Source organism: Pithys albifrons, chromosome 3, assembly GCF_047495875.1.
Source record: "Pithys albifrons albifrons isolate INPA30051 chromosome 3, PitAlb_v1, whole genome shotgun sequence".
NCBI lineage: Eukaryota > Metazoa > Chordata > Aves > Passeriformes > Thamnophilidae > Pithys > Pithys albifrons.
This window is the reverse complement of record NC_092460.1, coordinates 52,530,964-52,546,873: the sequence shown is the minus strand read 5'-3', so window position 1 is coordinate 52,546,873 and position 15,910 is coordinate 52,530,964. Positions and strand designations below refer to the sequence as shown.

The window sequence follows — 15,910 nt, the reverse complement described above, 5'->3', positions numbered from 1 at the left end:
GTGTCTGACTGTAAAGTATGCATTCAAGGTCCTGCAACCCTTCATAATTTAGACCCCATGTAGCCCTATCTTTTTTTTTGCTCCATTTCCTTTGTATTTAATTTAAAACTAGAACTCCATAATGACTAAATGTATTCTTCAGCAGCAAAATAAGAGGAATGACTACAAGAATACCTATAAGTACTATATCTTCTTGACTTTTACCATTATGTGGTTGACATCAGAGCATTCATTTATAAGAAACCTCTACAACTGTTCTCCTGGAAGTTCCTGGTCTACAAACTATAATTTAAATCCACTGACACAACATCAAGATGATGCAGCCAGAGTTTTTCACAGAAGTCTCTCCCATTGCTTACTACAATCTGATATGCAAAGGACCATTTTATTTTGTAGAACACAGAGACACAGAGCAGAGTGCAGACTTCGTACTCCTGTAGAGGGGAGAATTTATCACCAACTCAGTTTTAGGACAATTAAATCTATTGAACACCAGGTCCACAGGCATGTTAGCTCACATCTCTCTTTTCCCCTAGACTGGAGGACAGACATGAGGAACACCGTGGTCATGCTGAAAACTTCTCCTGTTTCTCCAGTGCCGTGAACTGCCTAAAAAGGGCTCCAGAAAGTCGGGAATCTGTCAAGTCTCTGTGGCCAAGAGCCTAAAAATAGCCACAAGGAGCCTTGCTAAACACAGAAGTAAATCACAACAAAGCAGGGCAGTAGCAAAGTGGTGAAAGAAACTTAAGTATGCTGTGCCCTGCTGTAACTGCAGCAGCTTTTCTAAGAAGGTCTCACTTTCTCCCATAGCAAAGTGTGAGCTTGAAACTCCCTATACTACATGGAGAAGATGGCAGGGATTCAGTGAATAGTGCCAGAAAAATGAAATTAGAAGCCATAGTGCTCTTTGCAGTGGAAAGTAGCAACTGCCACTATAATGGCACATCACATCAGACCTCTCATTGCAAACACTGGCAACTTTTACCTGCCTGAAACCTGTTCCTAGTGCCTTACAAATAATTGTTCCAAGGAAAGACAGTGGGATTCCCACATACATGACAGAGTGAAAACACAACAAAAATGGAAATCAGTCAGGGTCCCAAGGCTGGGAACACCCCTTCTGTTGTGGAAAAATTGGTTCAGAGTCCCTGCCAGGACTGTGTGATTTTTCAGGGTTTCCTTTCTATGTGTATGCCTTGCTGTACTCTCCACTCCCTTTTCTCTATTTGAAACTTGAAAGAGCAACAGCACCTATAGTTTAGTACTTCTAAACAGAACTGAAATAATAGAATTGATATTGATGTCAAATAATGTTGCCCTGCAATAAGTACTACACAAACACTTGCAGAAAAGCCAGCTGACAGCAAAATGTTTATACCAGTATTATAAAAAACCCTAACCCATTAAAAATGTATGGTATTCCAAAGCTGAGGAACTCAATGGACAGATTAAAATGCTCTCTCACAAGGCAACAAGCAATGAAATTACTAGACTCGGGTAGCATACAGACATCTTTCCTACAAAATACAGGCAAGCAAATACAGAGAACATTAAGGCAAAGCTTTCAAGAAAAAGCAGTTTAAGAGTTTCTCCCTCCCTTTAACAGAACTGAAACTGCAGTGACTCAACTCTTTATGATCAATGTGGGTGGCTCTGAAAAGAGCCTTTTTTGTTTCTTGGTAAACCTCCACATTTTACTTGGTTTTAGCCTTGTGGCTGTCGGTCTTCTTGGGCAGCAGCACGGCCTGGATGTTGGGCAGCACGCCGCCCTGCGCGATCGTCACCTTGCCCAGCAGCTTGTTGAGCTCCTCGTCGTTGCGGATGGCGAGCTGCAGGTGGCGGGGGATGATGCGCGTCTTCTTGTTGTCGCGAGCCGCGTTGCCCGCCAGCTCCAGGATCTCGGCCGTCAGGTACTCCAGCACGGCCGCCAGGTACACGGGCGCACCGGCGCCCACCCGCTCCGCGTAGTTGCCCTTGCGCAGCAGGCGGTGCACGCGGCCCACGGGGAACTGCAGCCCGGCCCGCGACGAGCGCGACTTGGCCTTGGCCCGCGCCTTCCCGCCCTGCTTCCCGCGGCCGGACATAGCTCACTGATTCAGCAACAGAGTAACTCCGGTTACAGACGTTTCGGAAATCCTGCAACGAGCCGCGGCCAGATCATGCTGTATATATACTACTCAGGCGGATTGGCAGAGCAGTCTCTGATTGGTTGCAAGAGAGGACTTGTTCTACAGCCAATGGAAATGCGAATCGAGAGGTGTCCAATAGCAAGGCTTAGGAAGGGGGTGAGGACGGGAAGCCAACCAATAGCGACGCTCCGATGTCAACAGCCGCGCTATAAAGGCGGCTCGCGCCGCAGTTGCCTTGTCTGTTTTTCGTTGCTGTTTGTAGTGGTGTGGCAGTTGTGTGTTTGCTGCGATGCCTGAGCCGGCCAAGTCCGCTCCTGCGCCCAAGAAGGGCTCCAAGAAGGCTGTCACTAAAACCCAAAAGAAAGGCGACAAGAAGCGCAAGAAGAGCCGCAAGGAGAGCTACTCTATCTACGTGTATAAGGTGCTGAAGCAGGTGCACCCCGACACGGGTATCTCCTCCAAGGCCATGGGTATCATGAACTCCTTTGTCAACGACATCTTCGAGCGCATCGCCGGCGAAGCGTCGCGGCTGGCGCACTACAACAAGCGCTCCACCATCACGTCGCGGGAGATCCAGACGGCCGTGCGGCTGCTGCTGCCCGGTGAGCTGGCCAAGCACGCCGTCTCCGAGGGCACCAAGGCTGTCACCAAGTACACCAGCTCCAAGTAAGCTGCTTTCTGCGGCCGGCCGCCCTGTGCCAGACCTGCTTGACCCAAAGGCTCTTTTAAGAGCCACCCACCTTTTCAGTAAAAGAGCTTTATTGCTGTGATTGTTTCTTTTCCGTCCGGGTTATTCCCCCAAGAAAACAGTAACGGAGAGAAAGTAGTTTAGGGAAAGTGGGATGTGCATTGTTTCGGTAAACTAGTTTTGCAATTTGCATCAGGAGAGCAGAAGCACGTTCGTAAGTCTTGAAATACGAATGAGCCCGCTTTCCTTTGGCGTTTAGTTTGGAGACGGTAGATTAATCAATGCTGTTTAGTCTGCTCAAATGCCCGAAACAAATGCGTCCGCTCCTGCTGGTACGTGGTGTTTCCTCACGAGTTACGCTAGCGGAAGGCGGTGGGAGTCAGGGACGTAAAAAGCATAGGCCGTTCCAGATGACCCTGTGTGATTTGGGCTTACGTTCTTTACGTTTAGAGTAAAAAGCTCGGGATGGATGCTCGCCGACTTCCCCTTGCCCCTCAGTTCGCGTTGTCGCGGGACACTGGGAGCACCCCAGAACTGCGCAGCCTCGCCACAAGCGCAGGCTACCCCGCGCTGGTCTTTCTCGGCTTTCGCCCGATTCTCCCTCCCCTGCCTTGGTGTCCCGCTCCACGTAAATTGAGGCGCCGCCGCGGGTTGGAGGCAGTTTCGCAGTGTCGGAGCCGCGCGGCCGCCGGCCTGGGTCCGACCTGAGTGAGGACTGCGCGGCCCTTCCCCGCGGGCTGGCCCGGCCTGCAGCGACGAGGCTCCCGAGGGGGGCGGGGCTTGGTGGCGCTCGCGCTCGCAGCCCTTCCTTGCTTGCTCAGGGAGGGCTCCCCGCAGCAAGATCAGGGCTTAGACCCTGGCAGGGGAGAAGCCATGAAAGCCTCGCTTGGCACGAAAAGCCGGCGGCCACCTGCGCCTTCAGCCTTTCTGCCGCGGCCCTGAACCGAACGCGGCTACTGAGCGGGAAGAAACAACGAGCCCGCGCGGGAGAAGGTTGTTGCCGATACGAGCTTTAGCCAGCGGTCGGTCCCGAGGCCGCGGACTGGCGAGGGGAGGAGTGGGTTTGGAAGAGGGCAAGCCCATACCGTACGTGAACGGTGAGATGAGAGCCTGCTACTCCCCTACAGTAGTTCCCGCCACCCCTCTGCCTTCCAAACCGCTGTTCGTGGCGGCGGGAGCCAGCGCCAAAGCGTCCCAGAGGGTCGGCAAAGAGGGAGGGAACAGCATGGGGAGGGCGGGGGGAGATCGGTCCGGGTCGGCGGCCGTGGAGAAGGGGCGGGGCCGGGGAAGCAGAAGGGATGGCGAAGGGCGTGTTCCCCTGGCGGGAGGTGCGGGTTTTTCCCGGGTTCACGCGAATAGTCCAATAGCAGCCGGGCGGTCTCGCACGGCCGGCCAATCGGCGGGGAGCTTCGCCCATAAGTAGCCCCGCGGCGGAGCGGCTGGAACAGTGTTCTCTGTGTAAGGCTTTGGGAGGCAGTGAGCGGATTTTGCGGAGCGATGGCGCGCACGAAGCAGACAGCGCGTAAATCGACGGGCGGCAAGGCACCCCGCAAGCAGTTGGCCACCAAGGCGGCCCGCAAGAGCGCGCCGGCCACGGGCGGCGTCAAGAAGCCGCATCGCTACCGGCCCGGCACGGTGGCGCTGCGCGAGATCCGGCGCTACCAGAAGTCGACCGAGCTGCTGATCCGCAAGCTGCCTTTCCAGCGCCTGGTGCGCGAGATCGCGCAGGACTTCAAGACCGACCTGCGCTTCCAGAGCTCGGCCGTCATGGCTCTGCAGGAGGCCAGCGAGGCCTACCTGGTGGGGCTCTTCGAGGACACCAACCTGTGCGCCATCCACGCCAAGCGCGTCACCATCATGCCCAAGGACATTCAGCTCGCCCGTCGCATCCGCGGCGAGCGCGCCTGAGTCTCCAGCGAAGCCGTTCCCCGCAAGGCTCAGGTAGTCCACACCCGACCCAAAGGCTCTTTTAAGAGCCCCTACTTGCACAATAAAAAGAGCTGCGTCGCTGGTTAATTCATTGGGTGGTTGAGGTTTGGCGAAATCGAAGGGGATAAAAGCTGGTGTCTTGGGTTTACATAATAGCGAGTTTGCATAAGTGGCACTACATCACCTGTTAAGGGCGGTCTCAAATACTCTTACAAGTTGTCCTGGATACGATAGTAACTACTGCAAAGTGGTGCAAGCAGGTTTTGCTTTTACAAGTCAGACATGCTAAGAGTTAAATGTGTAAGAGTTCTTCACCATAGGAGCACTACATACACAGGATAATATCCCTTATCTTTTCAAAACTATTTTGAGTCAAGCACCGTCACCGGGATGCAAACTCCCTTCATTTTGCCTCATGCTCTCTGCTTACTCTTTTAAACGAACATATCAACACCACATTTCCTTGTCTCACTTTTGTTTGCCTTCCTCACTCAATGTTCAGAAAGCACCGAGTTTTACCCTCGAGTATTTGCAAAGCACTGCTGGTGAATTGCAAAGAAGAAAAATTAGAGCTTTAGGTGGTTTAAAAGACAATTGTTTATATGCGGGAATTTCAGTGAAATGAGACACTAAAAAAAGAGGAGCTGGAATAGTAAAAATCAGCCGTCAGAGTCTAATACATATATATATATGTGTATATATATATTTAGACCATTGCTGTTACAAAGCAGCAGTACAACTCTTGTGCACGTAGTGGCTCTTAAAACAGCCGCAGTCCATCCTCTGCAAGCACTGAGGCAGTCACGCAGACCCAAAAACCAACCATGGATTCTTTCATTTGCGGAGATTTCTCACTTGAATTTTCTTTCAGATTTAACTTTTCTGTCCTTTATGTCTCACTTATTTAACTTCTACGTCTTTTAAGTTGCACTTGTACAGTGTCCCTCGGAGTCAGGTTTTCATTAGTAATTGCGGCTTCTCGTGTATTTCTGAATATGGGCTCTTAACCCGATACTGCAAAATGCAGAATGACAGTAATTTCAGAAACTCCCATATGGGGACAGCAGGGGCTAAAAATCCACTTTATCTGAATGCAGTTCTGTTCTTAAGCTATTAAACTATTATTAGGATCCGTAGAACAATAAAACGAAATAGTAGCAAACAGCCTAAGTAATTATTTAAGGCATATATTTGGAACAGGGTTTTTTTTCCCCGACCGAAAAGAATAATATATGACAAAAAAAAAAGCGCCAGAAGTTTTTTTACAAATTTTAATTCTCAAAGGCACTTTGAAAGTATATTAGCATATGTATATCATTGATAATATGTCTGTGGTACGAGAACAAGGAGAAGGGATTGAAAACAGCCACAGTGAGAGAGAGTAAGCACTTTAACCTTTTTCCTATTTTATTTAGAAATAAGACCTTTTTGCTGAGTAATGGCAAGCAGGAAGGGGACAACAGGTAGAGAGTGAAGCCTTGGCACTAATGTCTAGGTTCAGTAAGGCAAAGAAAGCAGCTAAAATACAAGTGTAAAAATGAATAACGGACTCTAGATAGTATTTGTATTCAATACTGAACTACTTAAGTCTTTAGGATTGAATATTAATCACTAAGCATATCAAGTAATATGCTGTGAATACCATTTTAGGGAAGTTAAAGAAATTAAAGGTCTTTTACTGAAAAGGTGGGTGTCTCTTAAAAGAGCCTTTGGGTCAAGGAGGTCTGGCACAAGGCAGCTACAGAAGCAGCTTACTTGGAGCTGGTGTACTTTGTGACAGCCTTGGTGCCCTCAGAGACAGTGTGCTTGGTCTGAGTGACAGGGAGATGAGTGATATGTGTCTGTCAGTGCAGAGTGATGTGTTTGTCAGATGGTGCAGAGCAATGGGAGTGTCTTCAGAGACTGGTGAGAAGTAGACATCCATCAATGCAGTGATGTGTGTGTAGGGGAGGAGCAGGGCAATGTGTCCACCATCGGGTGCTGAGCAGTGTGTTTCCTTTGTTGGTGAGCAATGTGTGTCTAGGGAAGGAGTGGAGCAATGGGTTTTTCAGGAGGTGCAGTGCACTGTAGGGTCATAAGAGTAATGTGTTTTGGGGGATGCAGAGAGGTGTGTTTGATGGGAGGTGGCACAGAGATAGATGTGTGTTTTGGGAGGCATAGAACAGCTGTGTCTTACATGGTGCAATGTATGTGTGGCAGGGCGCTGAGGTATGTGTGTATCACTGAGGTTCAGAGGTTCAGAGTGCTGCATCCAGACTCACCCATCCTGTTCAGGAGGAACCATCATGGGGCTGGCAGCAATCCTGCCCTGCTTCTCCTCTCAGTTCTGAGGCTCTGTCTTGGCTAGGTGTTGAGGGAAAAGTGGTTGTATGTGGAAGTTTTCCAAATGTGGGAACTGCTGAAATAAATTCTGTGTCTTATTTCATGGACTCCTCCTCAGATTGCCCTTAGACCCTGTTCCTGTCCCTCCCTTTGCTCTTGCAGACACCTGCAGTGGGTCACACTCATATGGGAAATAGCCATAAATCAAGAATTGTATAGGGGAGCCTATGACAGTCAAAATCAGGGCTGAATCACAGTAGGATCCTGACTAGCAATCTGCAGCACTGGCCTCCACTGTCTCCATTTACCCATGCTTATTTGTCCACAATTTCCCCAAGCTTTAGGATGACACATTTTGTTGTCTCTCCACAGCAGCTGCAACTGCAGCTTTAAGTCCTATGCACAGATACAGTCATGGGAGGGATGTCTGACTAGAGGCAGGAGGGAAGCTCCAGCAGAACCCACAGCAAAGAGGCAGCATGGAGTTCTTCATGTCCCTCTACGTTTTGTGGCACAGAGTAGTCTACATAGGCAGCACTGAGGAAGCTTGACACTGTTCCCTTCAGCTGTACAAACCCTTCTCCCAACCTACACAATGGGCAGATTATCCTGGGGAAACATACACCCACACTATTTCCTTCCATCAGTAGCACACATGTGCACTGATTTGGCAGTGAAGCCACCATTGCACCTAATCAAGAGTTACACAATTGTTATGACTAACTGATTTTCCTGTATTATCATTAGCCTTCCAAGAACAGTTTCATACAGTCTCTTCAGATGAAAATATCTTGGCACAAGATGAGGATAAAGTTCCTCTTCTCAGTGATGGGATGAAATGCCTTCTCTCCTCAAAATTATTACAACTATGACCTATTTTACCAAACAGGTTAACCCTTTTCCTTGCAAATGATCTAGAAAAGTTACAGAGTACCTGGACATTTTTCTTAAAATTGAGATGAAGGGAATCTAAATTAAGACACTCTTCTCATTAGATTTTTACAGACATGTGTCATTTCCTACCATTGATTACCTGCTTGTCAAAATCTTCTCCCTAGCAGGCACTGGTGGGTATGGTATGTTGCCTGTGAAAAAATCTGAGTGCCATGGAAAGAGATGGCGAGAAACAACTGGAATCAGCAGTAAAAAAAAATCACACAGCCCCCACAATAAACAAACAACAAAAAAAACTCCATCAAAAGAAACACAGCATAACCCCCCTCCCCTCTCCCAAACCCAACAACAACAGAAAACCACCCACCAAAACCCTAATAGCAACCAGACTAGGCAGTATGAATCAGCTTTCCTTTGGGAGTCACTTAGCAAACTGCATCCATAAGGAGCAAAACCATAAAAGCCACAAAGGTTAGTTTGATGTCTTTCTTGACAAAAATTGTGTAAAGAGCTGTAAATGAATAAACTGAACTCATTGCTCAGGGTTGATCTACCAAACCAATATCAAAGGCAATGGGGAAGGGAAAGACAAAGATTTGCACATCTAAAGTCAGGGATTTTAATACCCTTTTGTTCTTGTAAAACATGTCTTTCCCACAGAAACAGCTCACAGAGATATTCGGCCAGTCTGTCCCTCTTAACTTTTTCTGTGCTTTCAGATTTATGGAACATCTGGTTCCCTGAACACAGAATGATATTTGGAAGGTGAGTCAGCTTCCATTGCCTGTTCCACAAGATGTAAAATCCTACTTTGGGCCTAAAATGCAAAGCAAAAATACTTTATTCATCACATTAACTGTGTATATTCAGATTTCATTGATGTACTTCTGCATTGAATAGGACTTCTGCATTGAATAGGACTCTGTTCCCATAAGGAAAACATACTTCTTTTGGTTTGGACATTCTTTCTCCTTTTCCCTTTGCCAGACTTGAAGGTGACTTGTTTGGGGATTTCTCAAGGTGTTGCCCTCCACCCACTAGTTTTAACTCCTTGACTTTAGAGTTGTATTCAGTCTCAGGCTTTACCTTACATGTTGTGCCTGTGCATCTCGGACTCCACTGGCTCCCCTTTCCCAGTTCAAACTCATCCTGATCTCATTCCAGCAAATTTGCCCAGTGACTGTCCCCAATCACTGCAACCATCCTGTCCCATTCATCATGTGCAGGTGTTGCAGGGCTGCATCCTTGGTCACAGCATGGCCCTTCCTGCCCTGTTGACCCCCTTGTCACTCAGCTCACCCACATTTGTGGGGCAGCCCGCTCCTGCAACTTCCCACAGACTTTGTTGAACATATTTATTCACTTGGGAATGCATTTAATGAACTTAAATTAAATTCAATATAGAGTCTTCTCCCCTTTAACATAGCCATCATTTACACATCTATCCTCATCTAGTATATTAGGGATGATATCACAGATATGAGGATTAAAGTAAAAATTCAGGCACTTCTAAGCAGTTCCTGAGACATCAATATGATCCTGCATAGATCACCTTTTCTAGCTCAACATGCCATCACTTTCTCAAACACTTGATACTGGGAAAATATCAGGGCAGGCTCCCCTTGAGTTTCCTAAAGGGGACTGATGAGGGACCCTATCCATGTATGTAAATATCTGAAGGGAGGGTTTCAAAAGGCTGGAGACAGGCTCTTCTCAGTGGTGCCAAGAATCAGGACAAGAGGCAGAAACTGTTGCACAGGAAGTTCCACCTGAACATGAGGAAGAACTTCTTTACTGTGTGAGTGACCGTGCACTGAAACAGGTTGCCCAGAGAGGTTGCAGAGTCTCCCTCACTGGAGATACTCAAAAACCATCTGGATGCAATCCTGTGCCATGTGCTCTAGGATGACCCTGCTTGAGCAAGGGAGGTTGGACCAGATGGTCCACTGTGGTCCCTTTCAACCTTTACCAGTGTGTGATTCTGTGACATATTGCTGACACTGTTCAACAGTACGTCTGCTTCCATGAATATTGTCTTCAAAATATCATAGGTGTCAATAATAGTGTCTGCCAGCCTGTTCTGTCTTTTCTTCCTCTCCTTCTTCTGTCATTCTTTTTATCTACCTCAACCATATGAAGGTGCCTCCTGTTTGTTGTTCCCTGAGCTTGCTACATACCCACAATCTCTCATCCCCACTTGCTCTTGCAGACAAGGACAATTTCTTCCTCACAGCACATGAGCAATGCCTGTCATTACCAAACATGTAGCATCCACATCTTCCCTGCCACATCAAATGTCCAGATGCTTGATTTATGGCATTGAAATGTGGTTTTGAGCTGTAGCAACTAAGCCAAGAATTGTGCTGGACATCCTAGACAGACAGGAGAAACTTAGGATGGGTGTTCTAAAGCACTAGAAAAGACAGGCTATTTCTCTGTCCAGCTAAATGGAGAATAGTAACCCCCCTCACTACTGTGCTTCAGTTGCCTGGGTGAATTGGACAAAGGAGAGAGCTAGTGGAAGAGGTGACATAATGATGCATCACACCCTGAGGAGATATTAGCATCCCAGGGGACCAGTGTATCACAACTGAGCCACACTGACCACCTGCTCAAGTGTCTGCATGCCCAAGTGATAGCTGGCAGCATCCTGCAGGGAAGTAGATGCTGGTGATTGTCCCACATTTTCATCTGCAGTGATCTTACCAAAAGGTGGTGCAGCGAGGGTACTCATGAGACAGATTAAGTAGTTACAGCCTACTGATTTTGCTGATTTTATTCTGTGAATGAAATTTGCTTATTCTGTGAATACTAGGCTGCATATAGAGAAGCTTCCAGAATAATCTGCAAGACCTGTAACTCTTTCTTTTGTCTTTTTTTTTTTTAGGAGAAAGAAGAAGAAAACATCAGTTAGGGACTGTACCAAACAACCAGAGTGGTGGCTCCTGGGAGCAAAAAACCCACTGTGACTTCCTGGGTATCACCTGAAAGGAGAGGACCACAAGCTCCTTATGAAATGCATAGGCCTTCTCAATCTCAAAATGTTTGGGAAGGAGACACGGATATAAGCTTTCCAGTGTCTCAGCTTTCTTCTCAGTTCTCATCTGAAATGCTCTGATACTTTTATCATTGCCTCCAAAGAGCTAGGGTGCCTCAGATGCCTTCCACATCCTGAAGTATTGCAGTTAGTTGCCCTCTTCCATTCTTGCAGTATTGCTTTCCACCATCAATTGCAGGTCTTATGAGCCAAGACACCAGGCAGCTGGGAAGTGACTCAGCCACTCAATCTTTACCTGCACAGCTTGCAGTTTGTAGGAAATTGTATAGGACAATTCAGTTCTGCAACGTGTACCATTTGTAACTTTTTACTTCACCTTGACAAATCAGACCCACACCACTGTAGATGCAAGGCAAAAGTCAAAACAAATATTTTGTTTTCATCATCTTGAAGTGTAAATGAAATCTCAGCCATATGTTGCAGTCACCTTTGCTTGATCTGTTTGTGGAGTGAATGGCCTAGGAAAGAAAACATTGCCTCCTTCCCCAGATGAACCCTCAGGAGGAAGAAGGTGGTCTTTCCCAAAGCACAGGGCAAGTAACAGCAGTCCAGACATGCTGGACTGGGAGATCCCAGGTAACATGCACAAAGTGTGGAACAGCAAAGAAAATGTTGCATTAATGTGACTTTTTATTAAAACACTAATATACACATACAAAATAGAACAGCACAGTAGCATTATCATATATATTTTATTTATATCAGATTGAAAAGTTAAATATTACACAGGAAATTTAATAATTTGATGTATTGGTTGATTGCTTGATTTATTGATCTGAACTAATTCTTGGAATTATCCCTGAACTAAGCTCAGAAGTTATAAAACACTTTGTGGTCAGGAACAATTAAGGAATTATTTCTCTCTTGCCTTGTACCAAAATAAAACTTTTTAAAAAATCTGAGTATTTTTGCAACAAAAGAAAAGGAAAAAGAAAAATTAAGAGAAAGAAAATCACATCTGCTGTATCTATAAATTCCCTTGTAATACCAAAATTTTTTGCCTATTGCCTACCATACCTCTGGTCATGAATTTCTTATTTTAAGAGATTACTGTCCTATCTGGGGATTTGAAATCTCTATGAATAAAAAAAAAATCTTTTATTGTGGGGAAAAGCCCTTTGCTGGAGACTGAACAGTAGGTAGTTATAAGTCCTTCCCTATTGTTTTCTTACTCCTGTAAAAATGTGTTATAGTTTAGAATATCACGATAAATCCATCATACATGGACAAAAGATACCTTTTAAATCATCCAAAGTCTGCAATTACATCAAGGGTACATTTGAGTTGCCTTGAGTGACTCCATGAGTTTAGACATATTTTTCATGTACCTGGAGCACCCATAAGTCAGAATGAATTTAACTGCATAACATACATGAGGTATAATTTCTTGGCAGGACAGGCTTCAGGAAGGACTTAAGAAAATATTGAAGTTACTGTGCAGCCTGAGGTAGCCCAAGGTGAAAAATACGCTAATGGGGCTTTTTAGCTATAGGCCTAATGCATGACCTTGATCACTCTATCTGAAATGTGCATGTATATGTTGCAGTCTTGCCTCCTCACCTGCACCTATGAGAGGGACATGTCCATATATGTTCCTGAGCAAAAGTCATAGTTCACTAAGTGAGATTAATCCCAAGACTGGAGTGCTGAAACTGATGGCTCTAAACTCTTCAGAAGGGGCTGCGGGGGGTGGGGGGGCATGTTATCCTCTCTCTATAGAAATGGACTGATAGCACAAAACTCTCTTAGAAAAAGTGATGAACAGTTGAGAGCTTTTGGGCAAAAAAAAAGTATAGGCCAAGCCAACAAAGGAAACTTCATGATTGATACTTACAACAGGCCACCCAAAGAAGGGGAGGAGGATGCTGATGAAGTTTTCTTACTTCAGCCACAGGCTGCATCATATTCACAGGCTGTGACCCTGCCAAGCAACATCAATCAACCTGATATCTTTTGGTACAGTGCCACAGCAAGCTGTAAACCACCACGAATACTCCTGAAGCATGTGGAGGATAATTTTTTAATCCAGGTGAAAGAAAGTACAACCAGAGAACAAGTACTACTTGACCTGCTGTTTAACACCACCAATTAACTAACTGAGGAGGTCAGCAATGCTGGTAACCTGGGTTGCTGGCTGAGCCCAGATCCATACAAACTTGAGGGATACAGACCAGGCAAAGTGCAAAGACAAGACTCTTAATTTAGCAAACTTTCATCTGTTTAAAAAATAGGGGATGGGACCCCCTGGGAAACTGCCCTCAGAGATTAAGGAGCAGAACAGACCTGAAACCAAGTTAAGGATATTTGTCTTAGAGAAGAGGTGCACTTGATTCTCACATTAAGAAAGCAGGCTAGGAAGGTAGGAGACCAATATGGCTGGACAAGGACCTTCTGGTTGAACTGAAGTGCAGGAAGTAAATGCACAGGCAGTGGAAGCAGGGACACATCCTGGTAAGAGTATAGGAATGCTATCCAGGAGTGTAGGGATGGAATCAGAAAATCTGATACTGAATGTGGCAAAGATGTGAAAATAATAAGGTTTTCTTTAGGTTCACTGATCAGAAAAAGAAACTTAAAGAAAAGGTGTTCCCAAGAAATAAGACAGATTTAGTGACTACAAACATGGAGAAGATTGAGGTACTCAGCAAGTTTTTTGCTTCAGTTTTCACTATCAGTGTCTTTCCCATCTTTCCCCCTGAACCTCAAAGCATAGACTGGAGGAACTAAGTCCCTCCTATTGTAGGAAAGGATTAGGTTCTAGACCATCTGAGGAACCTGAACATACACAAATCCATGGGATCTAACAGAATTCATCCCAGTGCTCTCAGGAAATAGGCAAATATAGTTGCAATATAGATACTGTTTTATATTTTCATCAATAACATTGATAGCAGGATCAAGTGCAAGTTTGTCAATGACAGCATGCACAGTGGTGCAATTGATTCACTGGAGGGAAAGAAATGCCATCCAGAGGAACCTTGACAGGATTGAGGATTGGGCCCATGTGAACCTCATGAAGTGAGACAAGGTCAAGTGTAGGGCACTGTACCTGGGTCAAAGCCATTTCAAATATCATTACAGACTGCAGGCTGAACTGATTGCAAGCACCCTGCATACAAAGAGGTACAGGTAGATGAAAAGCTGGACATAAGGTGGCAATTTGCAGCCTGAAAACCCAGTTGTACCCTGAGCTGCATAAAAAGAAGTGTGACTATCAGGTTGAGGGAGGTGATTCTCTTGATTTATTCTACTCTGAGACCTAACCTGAAATACTGCATCCAGGTCTGGGGTCCTCAGTACAAGAAAGACTTGGAGGAGGTCCAGAGGAGGGCCATGAAAATGATCTGGGGATTAGAACACCTCTCCCATACAGAAAAGCTGAGAGACCTGTGCTTGTTCAACTTGGAGAAAGAGGGTTCTGAGAAGACCTCATTGTGGCTTTTTAATATTTGAAGAGCGTTTTTATAAAGACAGCAAAAGACTTTTCACCAGGGTCTGTAGTGACACGGCAAGGGGCAAGATTTTATAGTGAAAGAAGGTAGATTTAGATAAGTTGTAAGGAAGAAATTTTTCATTATGGAGGTGATGAGACACATTGGAACAGGTTGCCCAAAGAAGCTGTTTATGCCTTCAGTAGAAGATTTCAAAGCCAGGTTGGATGGGTCTTTGAGCAACCTGGTCTAGTGAAAGATGACCCATGACAATGAAGTTGATCTAGATAATCTTTGAAGGACCCTTGGAACACAAATCATTCTATGACTTCATAGGGCATAGAATGGGCCATAAATCTCATGGGCTCATAGGAAGGACCTTTGTGAAAGCATTTATCCATACCAGAATTGAAGAAAATGTTTCCTTGAATTCCTGACTGAACTTTGGAAAATTTCATAAAATCATAGAACCATAGAATATGCAGAATTTGAAGGGACCCATTGGGATCATTGAATACAAGTCCTGGCCCTGTACAGGACACCCCAAGAATCACACCATGTCCCTGGGAGCATTGTCCAAGCACTTCTTGAACTCTGTGAAGTTTGATGCTGTGACTGCTTCTATGGGGAGCCTGTTCCACTGCTCAAGCACCCTCTCTAGGGAAAAAGCCTTTTGCTGATACCTAAATTTCCCCTGACTCAGCTTTGTGCCATTTTCTTGAGTCCTGTCACTGGTCATGAGAGTGAAAAAATCGGTCCCGCCCCTCCACTTCCCATCATGGGGATGTTGAAGACTGCAATGAGATCTTCTCTCAGTCTCCTCTTCTCCAGGCTGAATAGACCAAGTGACCTCAGCCATTCCTCATACAGCTTCCCCTGCAGACCTTTCCCCATTCTCACTGCCCTCCTTTGGACACTCTCTAATAGCTTAATATCTTTTATGTATTGTGATGCCCAAAACTGAACACAACATTCAAGGTGAGACCATCCCAGTGCAGAGCAAAGCGGGACAATCACCTCCCTCGAGCGGCTCACGATGCTTTGCCTGATGCCCCCGTGGTTGGCCCTCCTGGCTGCCAGGGCACTACTGACTCACATTCAAATTGCCGTCAACCAGGACCCCCAGGTCCCTTTCTGCAGGGCTGCTCTCCAGCCTCTCACTCCCCAGTCTATACACACAACCAGGGTTGCCTCATCCCAGGTGCAGAATCCAGCACTTGCCCCTGTTAAACTTCATAGAGTTGGTGATTGCTCATCTCTGTGATTTGTTAAGGTCTCTCTGCAGGGCCTCTCTGTCTTTGAGGGAGTCAACAGCTCCTCCCAGTTTAGTGTTGTTAGCAAACTTACTTAGTATTCCTTTGAGTTCTGCATCCAAGTATTTAATGAAGATATTGAAGAGAACTGGACTGAGAACAGAGCCCTGTGGAACCCCACTAGTGACCGGATGCCTGTCCAACAT

The 15,910-nt window shown here is 46.0% G+C and overlaps 3 protein-coding genes across 4 annotated transcripts; 2 read left to right on the top strand and 1 right to left on the bottom strand.

Moving 5' to 3' along the window:
- Positions 1-1,353: 1,353 nt before the first annotated feature.
- Positions 1,354-2,178, bottom strand: LOC139669413 (histone H2A-like). The gene has a single exon (XM_071549899.1). The coding sequence runs from the start codon at positions 2,082-2,084 to the stop codon at positions 1,695-1,697; it is 390 nt and encodes a 129-aa protein (XP_071406000.1). The 5' UTR covers positions 2,085-2,178; the 3' UTR covers positions 1,354-1,694.
- On the top strand, positions 2,119-2,888 carry LOC139669414 (histone H2B 1/2/3/4/6). Its single transcript, XM_071549900.1, has one exon. The coding sequence runs from the start codon at positions 2,419-2,421 to the stop codon at positions 2,797-2,799; it is 381 nt and encodes a 126-aa protein (XP_071406001.1). The 5' UTR covers positions 2,119-2,418; the 3' UTR covers positions 2,800-2,888.
- Positions 2,889-3,790: 902 nt separating this feature from the next.
- On the top strand, positions 3,791-11,849 carry LOC139669412 (histone H3). 2 transcript variants are annotated; one of them, XM_071549898.1, is made up of 3 exons: positions 3,791-3,914; positions 4,281-4,758; positions 10,850-11,849. In XM_071549898.1, the coding sequence occupies exon 2, from the start codon at positions 4,315-4,317 to the stop codon at positions 4,723-4,725; it is 411 nt and encodes a 136-aa protein (XP_071405999.1). In that variant the 5' UTR covers positions 3,791-3,914; positions 4,281-4,314; the 3' UTR covers positions 4,726-4,758; positions 10,850-11,849. The 2 variants fall into 2 exon arrangements, with proteins under 2 accessions (XP_071405999.1, XP_071405998.1); XM_071549897.1 differs by lacking the exon at positions 3,791-3,914 and having other exon boundaries at positions 4,076-4,758.
- The last annotated feature ends 4,061 nt before the right edge of the window (positions 11,850-15,910 follow it).